Genomic DNA, 24013 nt, shown 5'->3' with positions numbered 1-24013 from the left:
ACAAATTCCAATTTACCAAATACACCGGAACTCCTATTTCCATAATGATGCTGTTTTCGCACAAAGAAATGTACCAGGGAGGCATAGATTTAATTAGATTAGGTGATAAGGAAAACCCTATCTTGTTCAGTCTATTGGAAGATTAGTAAATTCAGTTAATATGTATTTTGGATTTATCAATGAGTCCCCTAGCTAGCTATGCCGCGGGGTTTCACATGCTCATAAAAGAAAGTATTCCTAGAGCTTATGTCATTCTGGTACATTAGCTACATTACTGTCAAGTAATTCATGAAAAAACGTTCAGTGATTTCTGGTTGTAGAGTAACAAACATACATTCACATATTTTAACTTTTGCGTTTATAATATTAGTAGGATGTTATATCAATAAAGAAGATAAGTTGCGGAATGATTTATTTATTTATTTGTATAATCTAAAATCACATAAAGTTGAATGTTAGACAAATGTAATTAGGATAAATCGTTAAATGCTTGTTTCAAAGCAAAGAGAAACATTTAAATAAAACAGGAAATTGTCGAATAAGGAAACTGCTATTTGTCCAGGTTTATTGGAAAGTTGTACGTAAAAGTATGAGAAGTAAATTTAATTTACACGGTGTCTCCACATTTGGATAAACTGGGATATTTTTAACATTTTTATAAACTGAGAAAAAATATTCATAAAATATTGGTAACGGGAAATTGAAGGTACTACTTAAAATTTTTTTTCGTTAAAATTTTGATAAATTGGGTAAGCAGTTTCAGAGATCACTTCTTACAAACAAACTCAACTAACAAACTATACCACTTTATTATATTACTTTAAATAAACTATTGACCGTCATTTATCGCGAAAACATAACACAGTGAACCGTCAAGATATTTGACACATTCACCATTCATTTGTTTTGGGAAATTAGTATTTATTCATCATTGTAAATAAATGCTAATTTCGATTGAGCTCGCTACACACTAGCCCGTGGATTTGCCGCCTACAAAGCTGATACTAATGTCACGGAGCGGTTTTTTGTAGCTACCCTCCAATGTTTGGTATGTATTTATTGCTTATTCAGTGTTCAAAGAGTACTTTGATATGTTATTTCAATACAAATGTAATATCATTTAAGATGAGAGACAGGGATGCAACATACTTTGTATAGCTCTGTCCCTCTCGCACGTTTCGTATTGAAATAACTTGTCATGATTGGTACAACTAATTGTCATTCCAAATTCGATTTTTTTATTATAACTGTCTTACAAGTATGTTAAATAATTTGGAATTACAATACGCTTTATTTATACTGCAATATTATTAATATATCCTACGCCAGCTTACCACCATCGCTTATAAATACATAGCTGTTAAATGCATCACTACAGCCGTTTTTTACTAATAACATTACAGTACACAAGAGAAATAAGGTTTACCACGATGTTATTTTTGCGCTGTGTTTCTATTGTATGGAAATAAAAAATTAAAAAAAATGTCCGCAAAAATCACCAGCGTGGTCACCCGCATTTCTCCTCGAATGTACATCTAAATATAAGCATTAATATTATTGTTATAATGAATATTCTTCCATGCACATATAATGACAAACACACTCTAAAAGGCCTTAATGAAGACATAATTATATAACCCGGAGAACCGTTAACAGAACGAAGAGAATCAAGCAGACAGACATGCAGACACGTAACACAAATGTCACACAGATGAACGCGAAAGACACGAAAGAACGGAAATACTGTATTTATTCTATTTTTTTATGATTTAATTTCATTTTGGTTATATTTCTTTTCTGTATTTCTGTAGCTTATGAAATTGGCATGCACCGTAACGCTGTGGCGAGGTGGAACAGAGATAGCTTATACGGAATAATGACGAGTTGAAAAAGGATGATGATATATAAGAGTGTGTTTGTCTTTTATGTGTGCAGGGATTGGTCGAGGTGCGGACGGATCGCGGCACGATACCGACACGATACCGTCAAGGTGAGTGGAGTGCTAGTAAGACTGTGAGCCAACTGGGAATGGGAACGGTTCGGCGCCATCTTGTGACGTCACAAGTGTCAATTCAAACGAATAAATAGCTTTAAAATAAGCATTAATGCTTGTAATTAGTAAGTTACTACTACTAAGTTTATGCAACAGTCGAGCAATCATCAAAGTTTTTATTGAAATGTAAAAAAGGATTTCCAAGTAAATCCTAATTTTCATATGAAATTTGGCACATATATGTCATTGACGTTCCTATTCTTACTTGGATCGCATAATAATAATTTTCGCACATTAAATCATGCTTAAATCAAGCTGGATTAATTTTTAATGCGCATACGCTTAACGCACATAGCACTTAGTACATACGCGAGTTACGTGTGTGTGCGGTGTGTGAAATTTATTACAATTGCTGTATTTGTTTTGATTTATAATTTGTAGAGGTTGTGGTGGTTTATGTAGACTTGCTTCAAGCGATGTGTACACGATATTGGTGTTTTGTTGTTAACTGTAAAAACTTAACTTTATGAATTCTTTTGGGTAGATCAGATTATATTTTTAACTAATTATTCATGAAATGATCATAATTTTAATAAAATAATCACCAACACACGGTTATCAATTTTATTTAAATCTAGTCAAAATGTGGGTAGTTCAAATTTAATTCAAATTACTAAAGTTGAACAGTTTTAAAGTCACCATTACAAAAATTTTCTAGTACAATTGCAATTTGACCGTTTTTTCGCTCAAAAAAAAATTTATTATAATTTTGTTAACTCCCACCCGATAGGCCTCCGTTGGAACTTATTTGCAAGGCAATCAGTTTTTTCATCTAAAACTTTGAAACAGTCTGTTTTGGACTGAATTTAAAGTAGGCACTAATTATGCTTTGCTTTTTTATTTTTTCCAGTGTCCTTACTTAGTTTTTTGCTAACGCTATGTTTATCTTTACAGAACTATATTTAATGCTCTTTTGTGTTATAAGATTTTCTGATTTTATTTGGCTTAGATTAACACGAAATTGTCTTCCATGTTCGATGAAGTTTTGAAACGATTTGCTCGTCTAGTCAATGTAGTGTTGCCGTTTTCAAAGTTGAGATTTGCAACCGGGAATTATTTGTTAGTTTTCACAAAATAGTTGAAACTGCATTTTTATTAATTAATTTACAATCTAGAAAACTTAATCCTTTATAGTCTATCAATCCTTCATCGTTTATAAGGAGTCTTAATCCGTACTTGGATTGAAATTTATCATAATTATTGTACCCAAAATAAAATCTAAATGATTTTAGATTTAAATTAATGTAAATGTTATCCTTATTATATCCTTAACTGATCATTCCTCATTCAAATGGGAAAGTAAGTTAGGGTTCAATACTTAATCAATGTCATATTATTTTACTAACACTCGGTTAATCTACAGGCTGTTTCTATAAAATCTCTTCCCCATTAATATTTTCGTCCCCCAATTCACATATTTCAAGTTTCGCTTGTATCAAATTTCATCAAAATCGTTTAGTGGTGTGAAAGCATAGCAGATGAAGCAAAGTTACTTTCGCTAATGTACTATAAATACGGTTAGTAAAAGCGACAATATACAATAGTGATATATTTTAATTCTGTGATAATTTTATTATACCCAATAACCCATACATGATTTAAATCATCACCACAATACGCAATAGTGGTATCTATTACCACAGCAATAAAGTCGTTATCCACTTGCAGTGTCAGAGGAGGTACAGCAGCCTCAACAACGAAGCGCGCCGCTTCTACAGTCGCCGCAGTACACGGGAGGTCGACCACAGCCTTACAGTGAGTAGCATTACATTAGTTTGTACTTCATCAGTATTAGATTTGATGGTCTCGTCTAACGTATTGTGTTTAAACGTGTGTGTATCAGGCATAGAAATCTAAATAACAAGACACATAGAAGGGCTATAATGTCATAATTCGTATGAAAACCGCTGTCGCCAAAATCAACACATTCAAACCGAAAGCTAAACAGTACACACAAGTAAACTATGCCTTTTATTGGACAGCTTGATTTTAGTGAAAACTAACTTATCTATTAAATTAAGCTTTTGAATATGTATCCTAACGCACGAATTTACGGTTTATTTTAGAATAACATCCCTAAGTATATGAGACTTTTTGCTCCAATACGAACAAACGTGATAATAAGAATGGTCGACTGTGTCATTCATTGTTATTTCGATTACTATGGTGACACTCGTAATACTTGTAAATATTCTATAATTTTAAGGAAAAACGGCATTATTTCTAAAAAAAAATATTTTCCGATGAAATATTATTCCTTTATAAGTATAACTACAACTTGTGGAAGAATTTCCGCAATGGGAATTGCTGAAACACACCATGTATACACTCATACGTCTCCAGAGCAACTGAACAGTGACGAATGCACTGGTGATGTGCAAATCACCTGAGTGGCGACAAGGTCACGCACGCTTACGACTTCTAGTGTCTTGTTATTTAGATTTCTATGGTATCAGGTGTTTTTGTTAAGTGTTCGTCATTTGTTTTAACTACCATGTCATAGGGTGGGTTATCGTTTGATGGAACCTCTTCATAGTGGGCATCGTTGGCCCAACAAATGATTGTCAATGTTTACCGCCATTACGGCGGTTATTAATAAACGTCTGGAATGACATGACGGTCGGTCGTAAACATTTAGGCCCTGTACACTTTCGTGATTGCCTCTGCTCGTCCAACGCTGCATATTGTGAAGAGGGCCCATGAGGTATTTTCGGATATTGGTTGTGGTGGTATTCTATTTATTTTTAAGTCTACTTACCTACTTAAATAGGCCATCAAGTTTGATTATTTAAAAATAATACATAAACAGTTACATAAGTCAAAATTTTCGAGAAAAATTATTTTAATCGTCTAAACAAATAATCAAGATTATTTTCTGAGTTTATAGAAATCGTAATCTAAACTAACGTTAATGATAAACCACGATAACATTTAGTAAGGAAATATATCAATATTCCAAACAAATTAAAATATCATTTATTCATTGTGAAGTACACAAATTTTTAGTTAAATGAATCAAACCCAGTCAAACCAACGATGTTCAATCACATCGAAATTGAAACAAATAAAATCTAGATCGGCCATACAGACAGACGAATCTTATCAAAACTAACACGGAAATGGTTCGCACGATAAGCACCAAGGCAAATAAAGTGAATGCGGAATGAAAACACAGTGCGATTTCATCGTACATTCTGTGTGTGGCCGGGTTTGAAATACCCACCGGTGGAGTGATATGTTTATGCAAGTTTTGATTTTGTTTTGGTTATAGATAAATAAATAAATAAATAAATATTATAGGATATTATTAATAATAATAATAAATTTGAAGGTATATAAAAAACATTTGGAAGTTTTAATACGATATACAAGATGATTCGATAAATATGTTATTATAAAGACAATATTGTCAATCGGTGATTTCAACTAGTGTAACTAATATTTGAAACGATTAAGTTTGCTTAAATGTTAATGTACATACTCAAAATGTCTCAAGTCATACAGAAATCTTCAGTTTCCACTTACAATCATAGAAAGTATATTATTTGTCGTCAATATTTACTTAATTCCTACAATCGAAACGAAATTCACAGTTAATGAAAAATCCACTTGTTGAAGTATCTTTTTAATGAATTGTCATTCAATAAAATAACAGACTATTCAATTACTGCCAAATTAAAATTGCCTTCGACGCTCCATCGAGATTCGTGCAATAAATAAAAGACAACGATAAATCATACGGTAATTTGATTATTAAACTAACTGCCCGTCATAAATATAAGGAGACTCGAATTACCGGGCGATAAAAAACGTGCCCGTGACGTCACAGGAAAAAAATTAGAATAGATATCAGGTAAGTGAATTAAAGGGACCCTTCGGAGCGAATAATTTTCACCCGGCATGAATATTTCATACGAGGAGGGTATATATAACTTTTGTGAAGTTAAAGTTTGTTACGGGGAAAAGTTTTATTGGTATCAATTTACATGTGGATATTTTTAAAGGATTTAAAGGATGGTTTGATTTGCTATTTTCGGGAAACACGAAAGTTTTATAGATAGGGGAATCAGGGTGTGTTTTAGTTGATTATCCAAAGACCTATATTGTAAAGCCTCGATATTTACTTATACGTGAGACAATTTGTTTAAAATGATAAATTAGAGAATAGCACACGCTAATTAAACTTTGTAGTACCTAGGTAGTCTATAAAGTTAAATTAATTAAAATTTTCAATAAGTTTTTCTAATCAAGAATTATCTTAGTACGCTTTGATCTTAACTAGATTTCCGCCCGCGGCTTCGCCCGCGTTTTCAAAGGAAAACCCGCATAGTTCCCGTTCCCGTGGGATTTCCGGGATAAAACCTATCCTATGTGTTAATCCAAGTTACCCTCTATATGTGTGCTAAATTTCATTGTAATCGGTTCAGTAGTTTTTACGTGAAAGAGTAACAAACATCCATACATCCATACATCCATACATCCATACATCCATACATCCTTACAAACTTTCGCCTTTATAATAGTATTAAGAAAGATTAAGATGAATATGTATATTGTGTGGGAGTTTAGATAAATTCTTGTGAATACTTTGTTTTAATTATTTTAAAAAGCAATATTATCCCCTCGTCGTTTATTGGAACAAAACTCGGCGTATAATAGCCGTGAAAGTTAGTTAATCTCATAAATAGTTTAGGAAGTTAATTTCCAATGTAATAGAATACTTTAGTGAACTAATCCTGGCGCGTTAAAAGCACATTGAAAAGTAGGTCGCTTTAGAAATACGATAACGGCGGACGTTCTTTCAAGCATCCGCACGCCACGAGCGATCAGTGTGAAATGACGCGAGTGCCGTGTAAGGGCGCGTTCCCACCGTGTCGTGACGACAGATAATCGTGTAGTTTTAAGTGTCGTGGCTTATATGTTTAAATGGAGGTGTTCACATTTAGAACGACACAATTTATTGTCGTCTACGACAGTTTTTGCAGTAACGACACTTTGTCGTGACAGTGGGAACGGCAAACTCGACAGTCGTAAAACGATAAAAAATCGTGGACGGCAACTCTATGACGTCCATTGAACTCAGGAGAGTAAACGCACTAGTAATCACCAAGCGAACGCAGAGGCGACTAGATTTGTAGCTTGCTGATGATGTGTAAACGACAAAGCGACTGCCAGGAAACGATAAAATGTCGTCGCGATCCAATGGGAACAGCTAGATACGACAGTCGCTAAACGATAAAAAATGTTGACGACAAACAAACGTTATAATGGGAACAGGTAGAGACGACAGTCGTCGAACGATAAATTAGTTGTTACGACTAGTGTTGCCGAACTATCGATAGTTTGACTATCGATAGTTGACCTTGAAAATAAGTCAGAATATCGATAGCACTATCGATAGTATCGATATTATCGATACTATCGATACTATCGATAGCGTTAATCATGGAATACTATTGATGAACTGCAATAGTATCGATAAAATCGATAGTATTGATTGCCAATAGTTGCTATACTATCGATACTGTCGATAGTATCGATACTATTGCTACTGAATATTGCAACTACAATCGATACTATCGATAGTACTGATACTATCGATAGTTTTGAGCTATCGATAGTAGTAAATTGTGCAATAGTATTGTTCACGATTTCTTGGTATAATGGGTCAGTCAATGGGCTTATTGGATTACGAATTAACGAACTAAAAAAAATGGATTGTACAAAGCGCCAATAGATAACTTGAAAAGTATTATAACCAAACATCTAGTTCTCTGTCATCCACTATAATATTATTGATAAAGCAATACTATCGAGAAAAAGGTCACTATCGATGGGACGATATTATCGATAGTATCGACACTATCGATAGTATCGATAGTTCGTTCGATATTGAGCTTCGATAGTATCGACACTATCGATAGTATCGATAGTTCGTTCGATATTGAGCTTCGATAGTATCGATACTATCGATGGTATTGCTATGTGTCGATAGTATTTACGCTTATAGGACTATCGATACTATCGATAGTATCGACACTATCGATAGTATCGATAGTGCTATCGATACTATTGCTTTTCCCCAACTATCGATAGTTAATCGATAGACTATCGATAGTGGACTATCGAGCGGCAACACTAGTTACGACATAGTGGGAACGCGCCCTGACGCACGCTTATCAAGTGACGGTACGTTCACACGGAACCACGATTTGCCGAATCTTATTTTTATAGGATTTGGAAAAACCGGACGTTGTATTCACACAGTTATGTCTTGCATTGTCGTAGTCGTATCCGACGGCCTCGTAGCAAGCTCTTTTTAGCAAGGGTGCGTGTGTACAAATAAACGAACGTATTGAATGCACTATACCTACCGCTGAACCGAATTTTATATTTTGCAGTATGGCCGGATCGGTTTGTATTCGCAAAATAGGATAGGAACTTCAGCAAGTTTTTTGCCGTGTCTTGAAACTGAATGTATGAACTCCATCCTTGAAATACTGATACCTATCACTAAACCGAATCCTGCAAAATACCGATATGGTAGAGAACCACTCGACACTGTGTGAACGTACCGTGAGCAACGGCTTTAAATAATTCATGACGTAGGGTATTGACGGTATCGCCTGTGACTGCGTGTGATGGATCCTCGTATTTTATTGGGTCTTTTGTCGTACATTTGTGATACAAGGTCGTGTGTAGAGAGAATACTGAAAGTTAAGTTGGGACATAATAAAATGGTTAAATGTAAAGACTTGAAGATTTAAATTTTACTGTTGTAAAGAGACAAAATTTGAAAGTGAGTTTGAAGTGATCTGTAAGCTACTTTTGAAGCTTACTTTACCACCAATAAAATACATTAGACTGACTGTCATAGGCCACTTTATAAAGTTTTATCGCAGATCATTTCATGCAAAATATCTACTGTTTAATAATATATTTTCCTCTTCTAATTGATTAAGACAGGTACAGGAAATCGAATTGGAATTAATTAAAACTTCCATACGAAAGAAAGAAAAGAAAAATGAAAATGTATAGCCAGTGGGTTTATATTTCAAAACGAATTCAGCTCGCAGCGCAGAGAGCTTCAAAAAAATCCTCCAATGGTATAATTTGAAGGGGATCCCATTAAAACGGAACGTTTGGTTACGTCGTCTGAATAAGAAAATTAAGGCGTACACGGTAACGGTGGACTGTTGAATTTAGCTTTTGTAACACTTTTTTTTTATTATTTTTCACGGCATACACGGACAATGGGATTAATTGGATCGCCGGACTGAGCTTGTTACAAAAAGGGTGGAAAAAAACGTCTAACACAGATTTGATTTTTAATTCCGTCCACCCGATCAGCCTTTGAACGGGTGTCACCGAAAAATGCTAATTGCACACGCTGGAGAGAAGTCTTATTAAACAGCGAATGTTGATTATTTTTCAAATGATGGATGTTTTTCATAAATGCATATTTTTGGAGGTCATACAAACATTATCTTTTATCAAAAGCTTTCCACGTTTATACTATCCGTATTAAAACTTGTTCACTCATAAAGAGAACATCGAATAACTAATATCGTACGCGTGCATGAGAATAGTTTTAAACTTCTCTAGAATATTCTTAAAAGCGAATAAAATTGCTCATATCCCAAAATTATTCTAAAAGGCGGAAATTATCTCTATTTCGATCTCAAAGCACGCTTCGAGATAAAATTTTGCGAATCGTTTTAATCCGTTGCTGTGAAAGCGAAATAATAAAGATAAAAAAGCATATTAAACTCGTGAAAAATTTCATGTACATTTTTACATAGGTAAGGGCTTTCGGAAAGTTCGCACGAATTATTCCGTGAAACTTAAATAGAGTAACAGACGTAATTAGCTTTGTTTATTAAAAAAATGATGAACTCCAAAAGCGTCGCTCAAACGTTCCGTTTTTACTAGTTCCGCAAACACATGAAAAACATGAAAAATAATCAAAAAACATGCACGCCGCCTCCTACATTGTCCACATTTGTTTTTGTTTTCTGTTTCATGTTTGCGTGACGGTTTCGAGCGCCCGAATTTCGTGTTGGGCTTATTTTTTCATAATGCTTTTAAATGAGTAGCGAATTTGTGACTTGTTATTTCGAAATGTGTGCTGCAGTAACTGGGTTACGCAAGGGACTGTTTTGGGTCCGCCGCTTTTTATTTGTATGATTGGTGCGTTGATTAAAAAGTTTTCGTTCATTATCCATTTGTCTGATATTAAATATACCTAGTATAATATTTATTTTTTAATATTATAATCTTAATCTTCTTCTTAGTGTATTTGACTTAAATGAGAGATACATTTTTAATGAGTAGACTCCTTACTGAATCCGTTTCATTTGAACAAAAGTTAAGAACAGTCCCATTCAAAAATAAATAATTCTATTCAAAGGCTAGCCGCTAGACGTCTCAAAATAAATTACTTTAATTTCCATACGAAAGCGGCTATGTCTAAAAGAAAATTTATAATTTAAAAATGCATTTGCTCGCTTGCGGCGTTCGCATCTAGAGTTGATTTTAAAATCTTAGCATATTTATACGCCGGGGGCCTGGGTTCGTTCACGTTTGAGAAACTAATTTTCATATGTAATACGTGATTCACACTTTGCCGTTTTCATTTCGCGTAACCGTTTTATGTCAACGTTGCTGTTTTATGAATAAGTCATATAACATATCGCACACTCTGGCTTTATCATAATAGTGAACAACTAAAACAGATTTAAACTAGAAGTATTCGCTCCACTGTGTGAAAGCGAATATCCCGTTTTAATTTTGTTTACTACATCAACATGTTATTAAATTTAATAATTATAAGTACCTATGGCAAACTAAGTACTAGACACACACGCACAAACGTCATACACACGTAAGAGTCGTAAGAAGATATAAGACAAAGGATCTAAAACTTGCCATGCATTAATAAAAAAACTCACTTAAAATAATTTAAAATATACAAGATCTACTGATCTAGATCTTCTTTCAGAAATGTGCCACTGAATATGCTTTCTGATCATCTTTTCTCTTAAGATCAAAGTGAAAGCCCTTAAAATGTTTAAATGAAACGCATGTGCGTGAATAAATATATTCAAATAAAATTTTTGAAATAAAATTGTCGTTGAACTACAGAGTATAAATATCTAAATTACAGTTTAAATTTTCATATTCATATTTTGTGTCTATCTGTATAATTTGCATATAAATATTTAATAGCATATCTAAATTGTTTTATGCATATCAAATGTGATAACTGATACATCAATTACATTTCCACGGCTCTATTTATGTATTTGAATTTTGACTAATCCGCCGTATATAAAAGTAATTACTTTATTTTGAATGTATGGAAACGTCATAAAAGCTTACTACTTACTTAACTACCTACGTAACTTAACTACGTCTTCTACTTAATTAGTATCTTATTCTTAAAAATTTCAAATAATTAAAAAAATACCACTATTTTTGACGATCACATGCTTCGTAGTTAGTTTGTAACTGATTTGTAACAGACACACGATAAAATATCGTATATTATAGAATATCGCAGTAACCCTGTATGCTTTTCGCGTTTCGCGAACGGTTCGCGAATGCACCGTGAATTGATCCATCTAAATGGATTTCATCCAGCGATTGTGGCTAAGCGTGACAATACCTAGTACATTCCATTTAATATTTAATAAAATTCAACAGTGACAAAGGGGACTATAGTAATATCACTAACGCGGTGAATGTAGTGAATACAAATGTTTTCACGGTTGTTTTTGTTAAGTTTTCAAACGGTGACAATAAACGGGTTTATTTAATCACAGATAAGCGTTAAATATAATAAGTAATAAATAAATATATCAGGACAATTTTCACACACGGCACGATCTGATTCCATTCTAAGCTTTCGCTTGTGTTATGGACACCAGATGGCTGATAAACATACATATATAATTTTAAATAAATACTTATATAGATAATTAACACCCAGACTGACCAAACATCTATGTTCATCACACAAGTATTTGCCCCGGGTGGGAATCGAACCCACGACCAGTGGCTTGGAAGACAGGACAGACCAACCAAAGCAAAACCGGCCAGTGAAATATGTACGTATGTACTTTTTGCATTTACAAACGGTAATGTTAAAAAGGATAACATAAACACATACAACTGTAAACTTTTTGACGATGTTAATGAAAAAGGAAAGAATACAAAACACGCAAAAGGAATGGCAGGTTTGTAAATTGTAGATGTAAAACACATACTAGAAAAAAGCTTATAATCGAAGGGAAAATGTTGTTATATTATGACTGACGTGAAATGATATGATGTGCATAATTATTATCAACAAAAAACATCGCAGATCCATCGAATGCGCCCACGCAAATGCCGCCAAGACCCTGCAGCGAGGACTCGTGCAGTCAACACAGTCAGCACTCGTGCGACCAATCACAGAACGGTTTGTATGGTATAGCCATTTCGATCGACCAATCGTATTCCTTGTTGATGTCTGACGTATGTCGGGGTTGCCAATCGCGAAATTTTCAAGATAATTATACGCTTTTTGTTATTAGTTAGCTAATTTTAGCTGATTTTAATAAAAAAAGTTGCTGCTTCTTGCTAGTTGTTAATTGTATTTGCCAAATAATCTAAAGCAGAAAAATTAGCTTAACGATCTTTTTATTTTACTTTAACAAATCTGACAGTATTACAATCGCTTGCAGAATTGTCTTTAGTTTTATAAACCTGGTTGAATTTAATATCAATTTTATAATACTTGATCAATTCGGCAGCCCCGACCAAAATATTACATGTATCTAGATAATATTTTAGCATGATTGTAATTTTAGCATTGTGTGTTGCTAATCACTAATCGTTTAGTTACAGCTATACAAATATCGGATTCTATACATGGATACATACCAGCAAAACTATTACATATAAGATTTACTTCTTCACTATATTGTATATCATATATTATAAGCTACACATGTATGAAAACTACAGCTAAAGGCATAGCAAAAACAACATATTCTAAAAGATTAAAATTATCATTTGTTACTAGTGTCTCTTTAGAAGACGTTTTACCTTCTATAATTATTTATACTGCTATTTTATCTATATTTGCTACGTCTTAGTAACAGTTGCATCGTACAATGTGATATTTATTACATATACACAATAAATCATTGATACAAACACAGAGACTTTCATTTGAAGCCCTTCTATTAATCCCGCATGTGATCTATGTATGAAAATGTTATATGCACCGTGTTAAGGTGCTTTTCTACCAATAATATGCGAGGAATGTGTTTGTTAAGGACCAATGATATCGCTTCATTTAATTTGAAGTTTGAAGCGTAGCGTTTGAAGCGATACTATTGGTTATTTACAAACAGATTCCTCGCTACACATACTCGCACATTATTGGTGGATAAAGCACCCTTACTCTTGATATACCTATCTATATAATATGTTGGCTAACTTCTTGTTATATCTATATGTATAGATGTTATTCTTTGTAGAATAATGTTGTTTATTTTAATTAGGGCCGATTTTTCAATCCATGGTTAAAACTTATCCGCCCAATAAATCATTACACGATAATTTAAAAATGCCACCCGTAAACTGTCAAAGACGGGCAAAGGGCATTTTTGAAATGGTAGTGTAATACGTTATACGACGAATAAGAATTAACCAAGGATTGAAAAATCAGCCCTTATTAGTATAATGTCAGGCTGTTAGGTATGAAGACAATAGTTTTTTGTATTGGTAGCGAAACTTAGAACAATCGTGAATAGGTATTGTTAAGAAAACAATATTGAAACAGTGGTTCTATAGATATAATAAAATAATTTAGGCAAAAAACTCTTGATAGTTAATGCTATTTTTATATCTAACTAGTGGCCCGCCCCGGCTTCGCCCGTGGTACATATTTCGCAATAAAAGGTAGCCTATGTCCTTTCTCGGGTATCAAAATATCTCCATACCAAATTTCATGCAAATTGGTTCAGTAATTTAGGCGTGATTGAGTAACAGACAGACAGACAGAGTTACTTTCGCATTTATAATATTAGTATGGATATTAAATTTAAGAATCTGTAGAAATGTACACAATAAAATGTAATTATGTATTGCGTTGTTTTCACAAATTATTCAAGTTATAACAGACGTTGTTTAGAAAATTAATTCAAAGAAAGTTTAGCAAGTAAACCGACATGTTCAAATTGAATTTAATAATTACAGTATCGAGTGTCGACGGAATGTGTTGTTTTCAATTTTAATTATTAATTCCTTTCATATACATAAATTAGTTTTCAAATTCTTTCATTTCATAATAATTATGCTCTCAATGAAATTCAATAAGGTTGAACATTGGTTGAACATGATAATAGGGATTTGAAATTTTATGCGCAAAGTGAAGTTAGACATAATCAACTATTTTTTTTTTTAATAATACATTCGTCCATATTTATACGTGAACTAAGGTGTCTCTACTTTGAGTTAATAACGGTAAAAAAAATCTAAAAAATATAAAATGTATTACTTAAACATATTTATGTACGTCTACATCTTTACAGCCGCGAGAATACAGCATATATTACGAATAAAATACCTATATCATATCTCAACCACCATTTTTTATCTATAACCTAAACATATACAAAACTTCCTAACTATTTTCCCCAACTATAATAATATAAATAAAAGACTTACGTATTTTAAACGCGATTTATTCATTATACTATTAACTAATTATAAATAGTTATTCAAAAAGTATTTTTCTTTATTACAGATATGGACTTTGGTAGCGGAGGCCCCCCTCCCCCCGGCATGATGAAAGACAGGCACGGACCGCCGCCGCCTCATCACCCGGTGATTATTTTTTACTAGCTGTTCCCCGCGGTTTCACCCGCATTGTTGGTCTTAGCGTGATGATATATAGCCTATAGCCTTCCTCGATAAATGGGCTATCTAACACCGAAAGAATTTTTCAAATCGGACTTGTAGTTCCTGAAATTAGCTCATACAAACAAACAAACTCTTCAGCTTTATAAAATTGGTATAGATTTTTTATTAGTTGCTTTTGAGATAATATCTAAAGTAACTACTTCATCATTACAAACATATTATGTTTGTAATGATGAAGTAGTGTTACTTTTGAATGATGTCTCAATATTTCTTTTTAATGAGAGCTTATCTTCGTTTTATTTTATTTGTGTGTATGTGTGTCTGTACAATGGCAAAATAAATGATTTTCCTCAAAATAATTTCAGCGTGACGGCCGCGGCTACGGGCCAGAGGGCTACGGCGGTGAGGGCTTCGTCCCTCCGCCCCCTATGCACCATCCGCCTATGCCGCCGCAGAATCAGGTAGATTTTTTTATTTTTAGTGTATTTTTTAAAGAACTAAGAATTTCAAGTGTGTGTTTGAATGATTTATAAAATAAACAAGAAGAGACTAGATGGATGACACAGCTAACCATATTATTACTTTTTAATGTTATTAATATTTGATGATTTTTTAAATAGGTATTGATTATTAAGTGGTTCCAACTTACAGTTAAAAAGAGTACGACTATTCTTTTTAACTAGTTTCAAATTAACAGTATCAAATTACTGCTATTTTATTATTAAGTACCGTAGATAATTTTTACGTAAGAATTTTTTTAATTTAGGTATATTTGTATTGCTATCATTTCACCATGTCACAAAAATACTATTAAAGAGATATACTATTACTTGTTGTTCCGGCAAACGTTGTTCATTTTTTTTTTCTACGTCTCCACCGGGAATCGAACTCATGACCCCTCGGTTCAACGCGTATCAAGGAGGTGGTTAAAGATATATAGAAGATATATAGAGATGTATTATATTAATTCAGGGCGGTCCCCCACAGCAGGGCGCCGTGATGATGGTCTACGGGCTCGACCCGAGCACGGCGAACGCTGATCGGCTGTTCAACCTGTGCTGTCTCTACGGGAACGTTGTTAGGGTGAGTACCCGCGTTTGTATAAAAAAATGTGTGCGTGTACTAGTGTACACACGTAAGAAGTGAAACTTCTTTATGACCTTTTTTTTCAAAAAATAATTTACTATATGCAACTTTACAGAAGTACTTCGAATCAAAGATGATGCGTAACGGAAAAATGTCACGGGTACCAAAAAAATGTTACACTAAATTTTTTTACAACCCCGATAAAGAAGTTTCATTTCAAAAATAGAAAAAATGTTTTATTTTTTTTTAGAGAGTGAGTTCTTAAGGAACGTTCGATTTAGAAAAAATATTGAACACAAAATATTTACATTAAGCATTTCATAGGTACCTTTAAATTAAACTATCATGTCACATACGTCGTTTATCTTAATGAATAAATAATTATAATTTGTTTTATTAAGTTACATTGCCATATATCAGCAAGGACCTTTGTATGGTTTAGAATCGTGTAGGTCTTGTCCTAGACCTTTTAAAGCTCCTGTTCTAAGAATGAAGGGACATAGCTAATTCTAAGCATTCGACATTTTAACACAACTATAAAGTTTAAGAACTATTGCATTTATTAACCTTTACCTATTCAAGTGGATTCATATACTGATTAGGATTCCGCGATTGTATAGATTGTATATAATCTAAAATATATTATTACCTTAAAGTTGTTCAAAGTACCTAAGTAATGATTTATTGGGCTTTAGTTTTACGTTTTCTTTGAGTTTTTTTGGGTAGGTAAATCAAGATCCTTATATCCATTGTTCATCTTATATCTATGTATGTATTTAACTATTTTTAATATAAATTTTGCAGATAAAGTTCCTAAAGACGAAAGAAGGCACCGCCATGGTTCAAATGGGCGACGCGGTGTCGGTCGAGCGATGCGTGCAAAATCTTAACAACGTCACCGTCGGAGATTACACGTTGACGCTAGCGTGAGTTTTGTTTGTTTGTTTATACACATACATTCACACAATATACGAAAATTATTAAACAATTAGTGAAAAACCTTTTTTTAGTGAAACCACACACAACATAGAAAAAATTATGTGCGCAAAACTTCATCAATACACTATATTTATGGACTATCAGAAAAGTTTACATAATACCAATAGTTTTATCCTGTACAGAATTTATTAAGTTTTCCAAACAATCTACAAAGAAGTTTTAAATTAATCGTTTTACCGAAAAATATCGTGTACTGTTTTAAACTGTTTTACGTGTAGGTACTGTGTAACTACAGTTCATTGACTTGCTGTAAAATAAACTTAAAACATCCATAAAAAATCGATAGATTATTCTCTATAATATAATCTTAATGATGTATGTTAATTACCTATACATATTATAATATGTGTATTTCAATATTGTTATGAAAACAAAATACCCGTAATATTGCAGGTTCTCAAAACAAGCGTATCTCTCGGAAGTAATGAACCCGTACCCGTTACCGGACAAGAGCCCCTCGTTCAAGGATTACGTCAGCAATAAGAACAATCGCTTCCTAACACCAGCCTCGATACACAAGAATCGGATACAGCCACCGTCTAAGGTTAGATTCTGTAAAAAAATCTAAAAAAAGAGTGTGTGTGCCGAGCACACGTGTCAGAAGCGAAACTTTTTTGGCAGCATTCAAAGACCTTAAAATTTTACTCTACAAAGAAGTTTCATTTTAAAAAATGTTTGTGGGTATCCTCCTAGTATCCTCAAGTTAACTAAAAACTGCTAAATACATTGTAATAACATGACAGCATATTTATAAGTTATAACTAGTAACCTTTTACTTGAGCTTATAATTTATAAGTTGTATTTAATCAGATTTAACCTATCACTTATGTCTTTATAACATTTATTAGTTATGGGTCTTATAAGGTATAACCCATAATTTATAACTCATAACATATAACCTACAACGTATATCATATGTTTTATAACCTATAACTTTTTACATATAACCTATAACCATTTCAAAGATGCACTTCACATATAACCTATAACCTCCAACGTATATGTTCTATGTTTTATAACCTACAACTTTTTACATATAACCTATATCCTACAACGTATATAATATGCTTGATAACCTACAACTTGTTACATATAACCTATAACAATTACAGGTGGTGCAACCTATAACCTATATCATGTGACTTACAACTTATTACATAACCCATAACCATTTCAGGTGATGCACTTCACATATAAGATATAACCTACAACATATTTCAATTGCTTTATAACCTACAACTTATTACATATAACCTATAACCTACAACTTATTACATATAACCTATAACCATTTCAGGTGGTACACTTCTTCAACACACCCCCCGATGTATCGGAAGATCAGCTGCTGAGCGTATTCGCAGACTACGGAGTCGCGCCTCCACACACCATCTCTAAATTCCCGCTTAAGAGCGAGAGGTTTGTTTCTTTTTTAAATTTATTTATTTGATCAACCAACATTTGTTTTCAATGATTATTATTAATTAATAAAAGAGATTTGTTTGTTTTCTTGTACTCAGAGATGTTGTAGGTACTCGCCAAGTGTGCTTATATACTTTTTTGTTTGTCTTTTGGTTACGATGCATAATTAATTATGTACCTATTATAATATCAACATAATATTTTTGCTCCCACATTCTCCTACCGTAACCATAACTATTATATTAAGGTCCCAATGCACCAGATGATTATTATTATTATAATAACTAAATAATAAATTATAATATTTCCAGATCATCGTCGGGTCTGATGGAGTTTCAGAATATCTCGCAGTCGGTGATGGCCATCATGGCGTGCAACCACGCGACCATACAGCATCCAGGTGAGATTTAAATTGAGATAAAGGGTTTTAAGGAAATCTTATATATAAAAATGAATCGCAAGTTGTTGGTAAGCGCATAACTCGAGAACGGCTGAACCGATTTCGATAATTCTTTTTTTATTATATTCCTTGAAGTACGAGGATGGTTCTTATGTAGAGAAAACGTAAACATGTACCACGGGCGAAGCCGGGGCGGACCGCTAGTTATTTAAAAAAATGTGAAAAATGAGGGTAGATTGTTTAATTTAGTAGAAGGTAGAATGAAAAAATTCTTTAGGGTAGGGACGTTGTGCAGATTATTCTTGTCTGGACTTTAATATTTGTTATTTATATTGCTCTGGATATATTGTGAAGTCGGTATATAATTTCATACACGTCCGACCTCGTCAAACGTCTTTAATAGAATGACTAATTGATAAATGATAACTACCCACATTTACACAACTCGTAGCGTTTTTCTATATGTTGTGTTTCAAAAAATATAAAAAATATTAATACTAAGAACCGATATCAACTTATATTTTTTACAACTTGTATAATTGTATGTTTTATTTCTTAAAATAATGGTAACTTTTTCTAGAAGAGTTTCATTCAAAAACGTGTACGTTCAATAATTTTTTTTTTTTAAGTATTAATAAATGACATTATATTTTCTTATATTTTGGCCCTAAACATTTGCAGGCGCGAAATTCCCGTTCGTGATGAAGCTATGCTTCTCGTCGTCGCGGCAGATCGGGCAGGGCAAGGGGCAGGGCGGGGGCAAGGGCCGCGACGGCAGCCAGGGCCCCGCGCAGGGCCCCGACCAGGGCCCGCACCAGGGGCCGCACCAGGGGCCCCGCCAGGGACACAACAATGGCGTTGATGACGACTACTAGTAAGCCCCTTGTGACCACGTGTGTATAGATAAGTTGCGAGCGATAAAAGACATGTATAAAGAGCGTGTGAGCACACGTGTTAGAAGTGAAACTTCTTTTGCGACGTGCAAAAGTTACATCGTCGCTTGAAACCGTGACGTGACGGTATTGCTAGGAAGCGATCTTGAAATTATACTCGCGCTGAAAGAAGTTTCACTTTGAAAATATTTAGAACGGACCAATACGCGACCGATGGTAAATGGAGGATTTTTTGTTGAAATTTGTATGTAGCAGGCACAAGTTGTTGTAAGTGAACTTTTTTTTTGTTAGAAATGAGGGTAGTCGCTGATTTGTTTTGTATGTATAGTGTGATGGCCTACTTTAGTGACGATCGATATTCTAAGTATGTTCTAACTAAATAAACGTTCGCTCGGTTTCGTTTTCAAATGTTTAAAATTTATATTTATTGTGTATGTATTGTACGTACTCTCCTACCTACTAAGGGCCGATTTTCCATATGTATAAAACTACCATTTAAAAACGTATTCTAATTGCCCGTATTTGACAGTTTACGTGACCTTTTAATATTATCGTGTAATATTTATTGGACGGATATGTTTTATCCAAGCATTGAAAAATCGGTCCTTAATATAATATGTGTATTCGAATGCTCGAATTTTGAAATTTTACTCTTGTCGAAACGGTTTTTAACGGATTTTTTGAACCGAATGTTATGAAATATATTTTATATCTTTGACAGTTTGTTGTAGGGACCATAGACGGTTTGTCATTTCTGTGTTTGTTTGTCGTAACGATGGGAAATTAATCTTTATTGAAGTATGTTACTTATAACTTGGCAAGATTGTGAACAAAAATAGAAATGACGGCCCCCTTTTTCTATATCATTATATATTTTATTTTAATAAGGAATATGTATATTATATATTCTTATATGAAATGTATACAGACATAAATAAATTTTAATATGTTTTTCCAATTATATTATCATATCTATTGACACTAGAGCATTTGACATTCTTTCCTTATTTTTAACTGTGCTTGTTGATTCTTTTCATATTTTCTAAGCCAAATAAATTAGCCAAAGTTGTAAGATTATATAGAATTTAAAATAATAAAAATGGAATGTATTTAAAATGATATTGTTGTAAATAATAATGCCGTTAATAACAGATTATTTTGCAGGTAGTTGTAAAAAAGTACAATCAAGTACTCGAGTGTCATGTAAAAAATAGCGTAATGTGTTGTAAATGTAATTGTAAGGTTCAGAAAAATTAATATCGTCACATGAAATTATTGCCACCTTTTTCATTGTTTTAGATTTAATGTAATTATATTAAAAAAAAATATTTTATCTGTATTAGAATTGTTAATCTTTCCTATTTATTATATTGAGAAATTATTAGTTATATTTTGTTCCAAAGGTGGCATTGACATTTTTTTTCTAAAAGAATGACATATCCTTGTGATTAAATACCATAAAGTTAATATTTTTCATGTCAATTGGTCTATACTCTATAGATGCGCGCGTAGCCTAAGTGTATGTAATTATATGAACAGTACAGTCGTGCACAAATATCTGATATTTTACGATGCAGCAATGCTTTTAGGCTTTTAATAGATTTGTACTTATCGCTACATTTTGTAGTTTAATACTATATTAAAGAAATAATAAACTTATAGCGTCTTTGTGCGCGACTGTACCCGCTTTTCCCGTCGAAGTATGTCAATTTTTGTAGATGTGACATTGACATTTAGTTGTGTCATGTGCGTGCATAAGCTTTGAATTTGGCACCTACATATCAAGAAGACAAATAAATTATAGATTTAATGTAAAAAAATAATATATATAATATGAATTTATAACTCTATCGATGTCTATTACGCAGGCAATATTGAATGTCCGTCTTCTTTAGTATTCTGTTTCTTCTATGTTTTGTTTTGGTTTTATTTCATGTGTTTTCTGTTTTCTTTTGTATTCAGGCTTTTTTACAAACATTTTTCTACATCAGCGATCCGGTCGAAAAACATGTGTGCACACCTTATGCATTTTTTTAGTCTGTGTTAAATGTCATTATGACAGTTGTGACATAAACGTCAAAGATGACATTTTTGTTTTATTTTTATAAAATAATCGATGGTAACAGTTGTTTTTTGACCTGGATCGGCAAGTTTGAGATACATGCACTTACATGGACGTATTTGCTTCTAGTTAACGGCGAAGGCGGCGCACACACAAACACACATATCAAGACGGACGGCTACACACACACACACAGCCACCGAGTGCGGGACTTGGGTTGCCGTTTAACAATATTCACCCCAAAACACACATAAAAATCGTATTTTTCTTTTCAAAGTTACCAACGCAAAAACTACGGGGTGAACTCATTTTGCAACGGCAACATTATTATTCCTTAATTTTTACAATTATTGTGATTTAGATCACTGCTATAAAGACATTAACAGATAGTTAATTTTAGACACAGTAACAATTTTTTTTTATTTCATGTTTAACACAATCTACATTTCCATTTTTTATTTTATTTTTATTTTTTTCTCTTTTATTTTTTAATGTACTTGGGCGAGACGAGAGATGCGTACGCATTTTGTTTTGTATAAGTAGAGGTTTAGGTGTTGTAAGCATTATTCCCTTATATGAATTGAATATAATAGTTTTAGTTCCGTGTCGGCCATTTTGTGAAAAAAATGGAATACGTGCATCGCAAATGGCCGACATAATTTTTCCGTTTTGAGTGACTGTTTTAGAAATAGTTCGACATTTAATTTTTAGTTGATTAAAGGTGTTTCTGTTACATTATTTTTGCCCTAATTAGCGTAAAGAAAATATTGTCTGTGCGTATTTTTATGATAGATTTTACCGGTTGTACACTAATGGCAGTTGTGAATTGTACAAGAAATAAAGTATATGTTGATAATAAGGTAGATACATTTGACTTTTATTTTTCATTCGCTTAGAGTGTGCATGTTTTATTCGGTATTGCATGAGTTTCGTGTTCTCACTGTATGGTGACACGATACTGCAAACTTGTCAATTATGTATGTACAATTAACTTGTGCAAATTATTTGAGGAATGAAAAACATATTTATTGTTCATGCAAACTTGTCAAGCTTGTGGTATCGTGTGAAACCGCCTTAATTCGATGTTTTTTAAGTACCAAAAGTGTCGTAATCGTAAGTTTTAGCACTTTTTAGGCTAGTAGTAAATAGTAAGTGTCATGGCGAAGTCAATTATATTTGATTAGATGGAAATGATGAAACAGATTTTCTATAAACATAAAATTGGCCTATATCGATAATTATTTAATTCTGTAACTGACCAGTGATTTAAATAATATTTTTATAAAAATATATTATTAACTACATATTATTATTTTGAACGAAAACGTCCATTTGTGTTTCAGAAACAATGATTTGAAATAGACACCATAAATTGTAATTAACACTGGTCAATGTTTATTCTCGTTCTAATATACTAAAAAATTGGTTCCCTTCCTTCCTTTTTTCTATTTATAAGATTAGATACCTACTCGTATGTAAAATGTCTAGCATGCTATAACTGTTTATGGTATGAAATTGTCTCATATAACACACTATTTACTTTAACACTAAGTAGTATAGATTTGCCTTGCAAACGCAATTTCTAACTAAAATTTAAAACATTTTTTTGTTTAAAAGAATCTACAAAAAATAACATAGCGTAAACAGTATTATAGCGAACAATAGTCCTATAGTAAACAATGTTATCAAATAAAATAGATGCATATCTTTTTCTCTAGAAATATTTTCGAAATGAATTAAATGTCTTAGTATTAGCAATTGATGTCGTGATAGAAATCAATTTTGTGTTTTAAAATTATGTAAAAAAATATACATTTGTGTCGCTGTTGTTTTAATTCGTTCTACGTAACTGATACTTAAAAATTGTTTGAAAATCAGTGCTTATAATAATATATTGTTGAAATAAATACTGTAATCGTCAATAACTCAAAACAATACATGTTCCACTAGTTTAAATGACACATAATACTGCACGAAACTATGTCTGACTTACAAAAACAGCACTCTAGCAAACATAAGATAATGTAACAGATTATAATTTTTAGTTTTTTCTCTCCTTATTTCTTAGCTTATCTTTCATTGGTATTAGGTAGTAGTTACATGTTTAACATTAAAATACATGAAACACAAATATTCTTTCATTTAGACACAGCATTCCTTACTCCAAACATACGAAACATTACAAA

At 32.8% G+C, this 24013-nt stretch overlaps 1 protein-coding gene across 8 annotated transcripts in view; it reads left to right on the top strand.

The window, feature by feature from the left end:
* Nucleotides 1-22694, top strand: part of sm (heterogeneous nuclear ribonucleoprotein L) — a 307187-nt gene extending 284493 nt beyond the window's left edge. The window contains exons 4-15 of one of the 8 annotated variants that reach the window (XM_089711784.1): nucleotides 1936-1990; nucleotides 3722-3808; nucleotides 12420-12524; nucleotides 14853-14932; nucleotides 15334-15429; nucleotides 15941-16051; nucleotides 16859-16980; nucleotides 17447-17597; nucleotides 18351-18469; nucleotides 18784-18872; nucleotides 19554-19746; nucleotides 21957-22694. In XM_089711784.1, the coding sequence (XP_089567910.1) occupies nucleotides 1936-1990; nucleotides 3722-3808; nucleotides 12420-12524; nucleotides 14853-14932; nucleotides 15334-15429; nucleotides 15941-16051; nucleotides 16859-16980; nucleotides 17447-17597; nucleotides 18351-18469; nucleotides 18784-18872; nucleotides 19554-19746; nucleotides 21957-21960 (1212 nt within the window). In that variant the 3' untranslated portion in view covers nucleotides 21961-22694. Of the gene's footprint in view, nucleotides 1-1935; nucleotides 1991-3721; nucleotides 3809-12419; nucleotides 12525-14852; nucleotides 14933-15333; nucleotides 15430-15940; nucleotides 16052-16858; nucleotides 16981-17446; nucleotides 17598-18350; nucleotides 18470-18783; nucleotides 18873-19553 lie in introns of all 8 variants that reach the window. The other 7 variants (XM_089711780.1, XM_089711778.1, XM_089711779.1 and 4 more) reach the window with 7 other exon arrangements.
* Nucleotides 22695-24013: the final 1319 nt, after the last annotated feature.

Source organism: Colias philodice, chromosome 27 (assembly GCF_061535455.1).
Source record: "Colias philodice isolate Cphi_HAF_F1 chromosome 27, ilColPhil1 Martin Lab GWU primary, whole genome shotgun sequence".
Taxonomy (NCBI): domain Eukaryota; kingdom Metazoa; phylum Arthropoda; class Insecta; order Lepidoptera; family Pieridae; genus Colias; species Colias philodice.
This window is presented reverse-complemented; position numbering and strand designations above follow the sequence as displayed.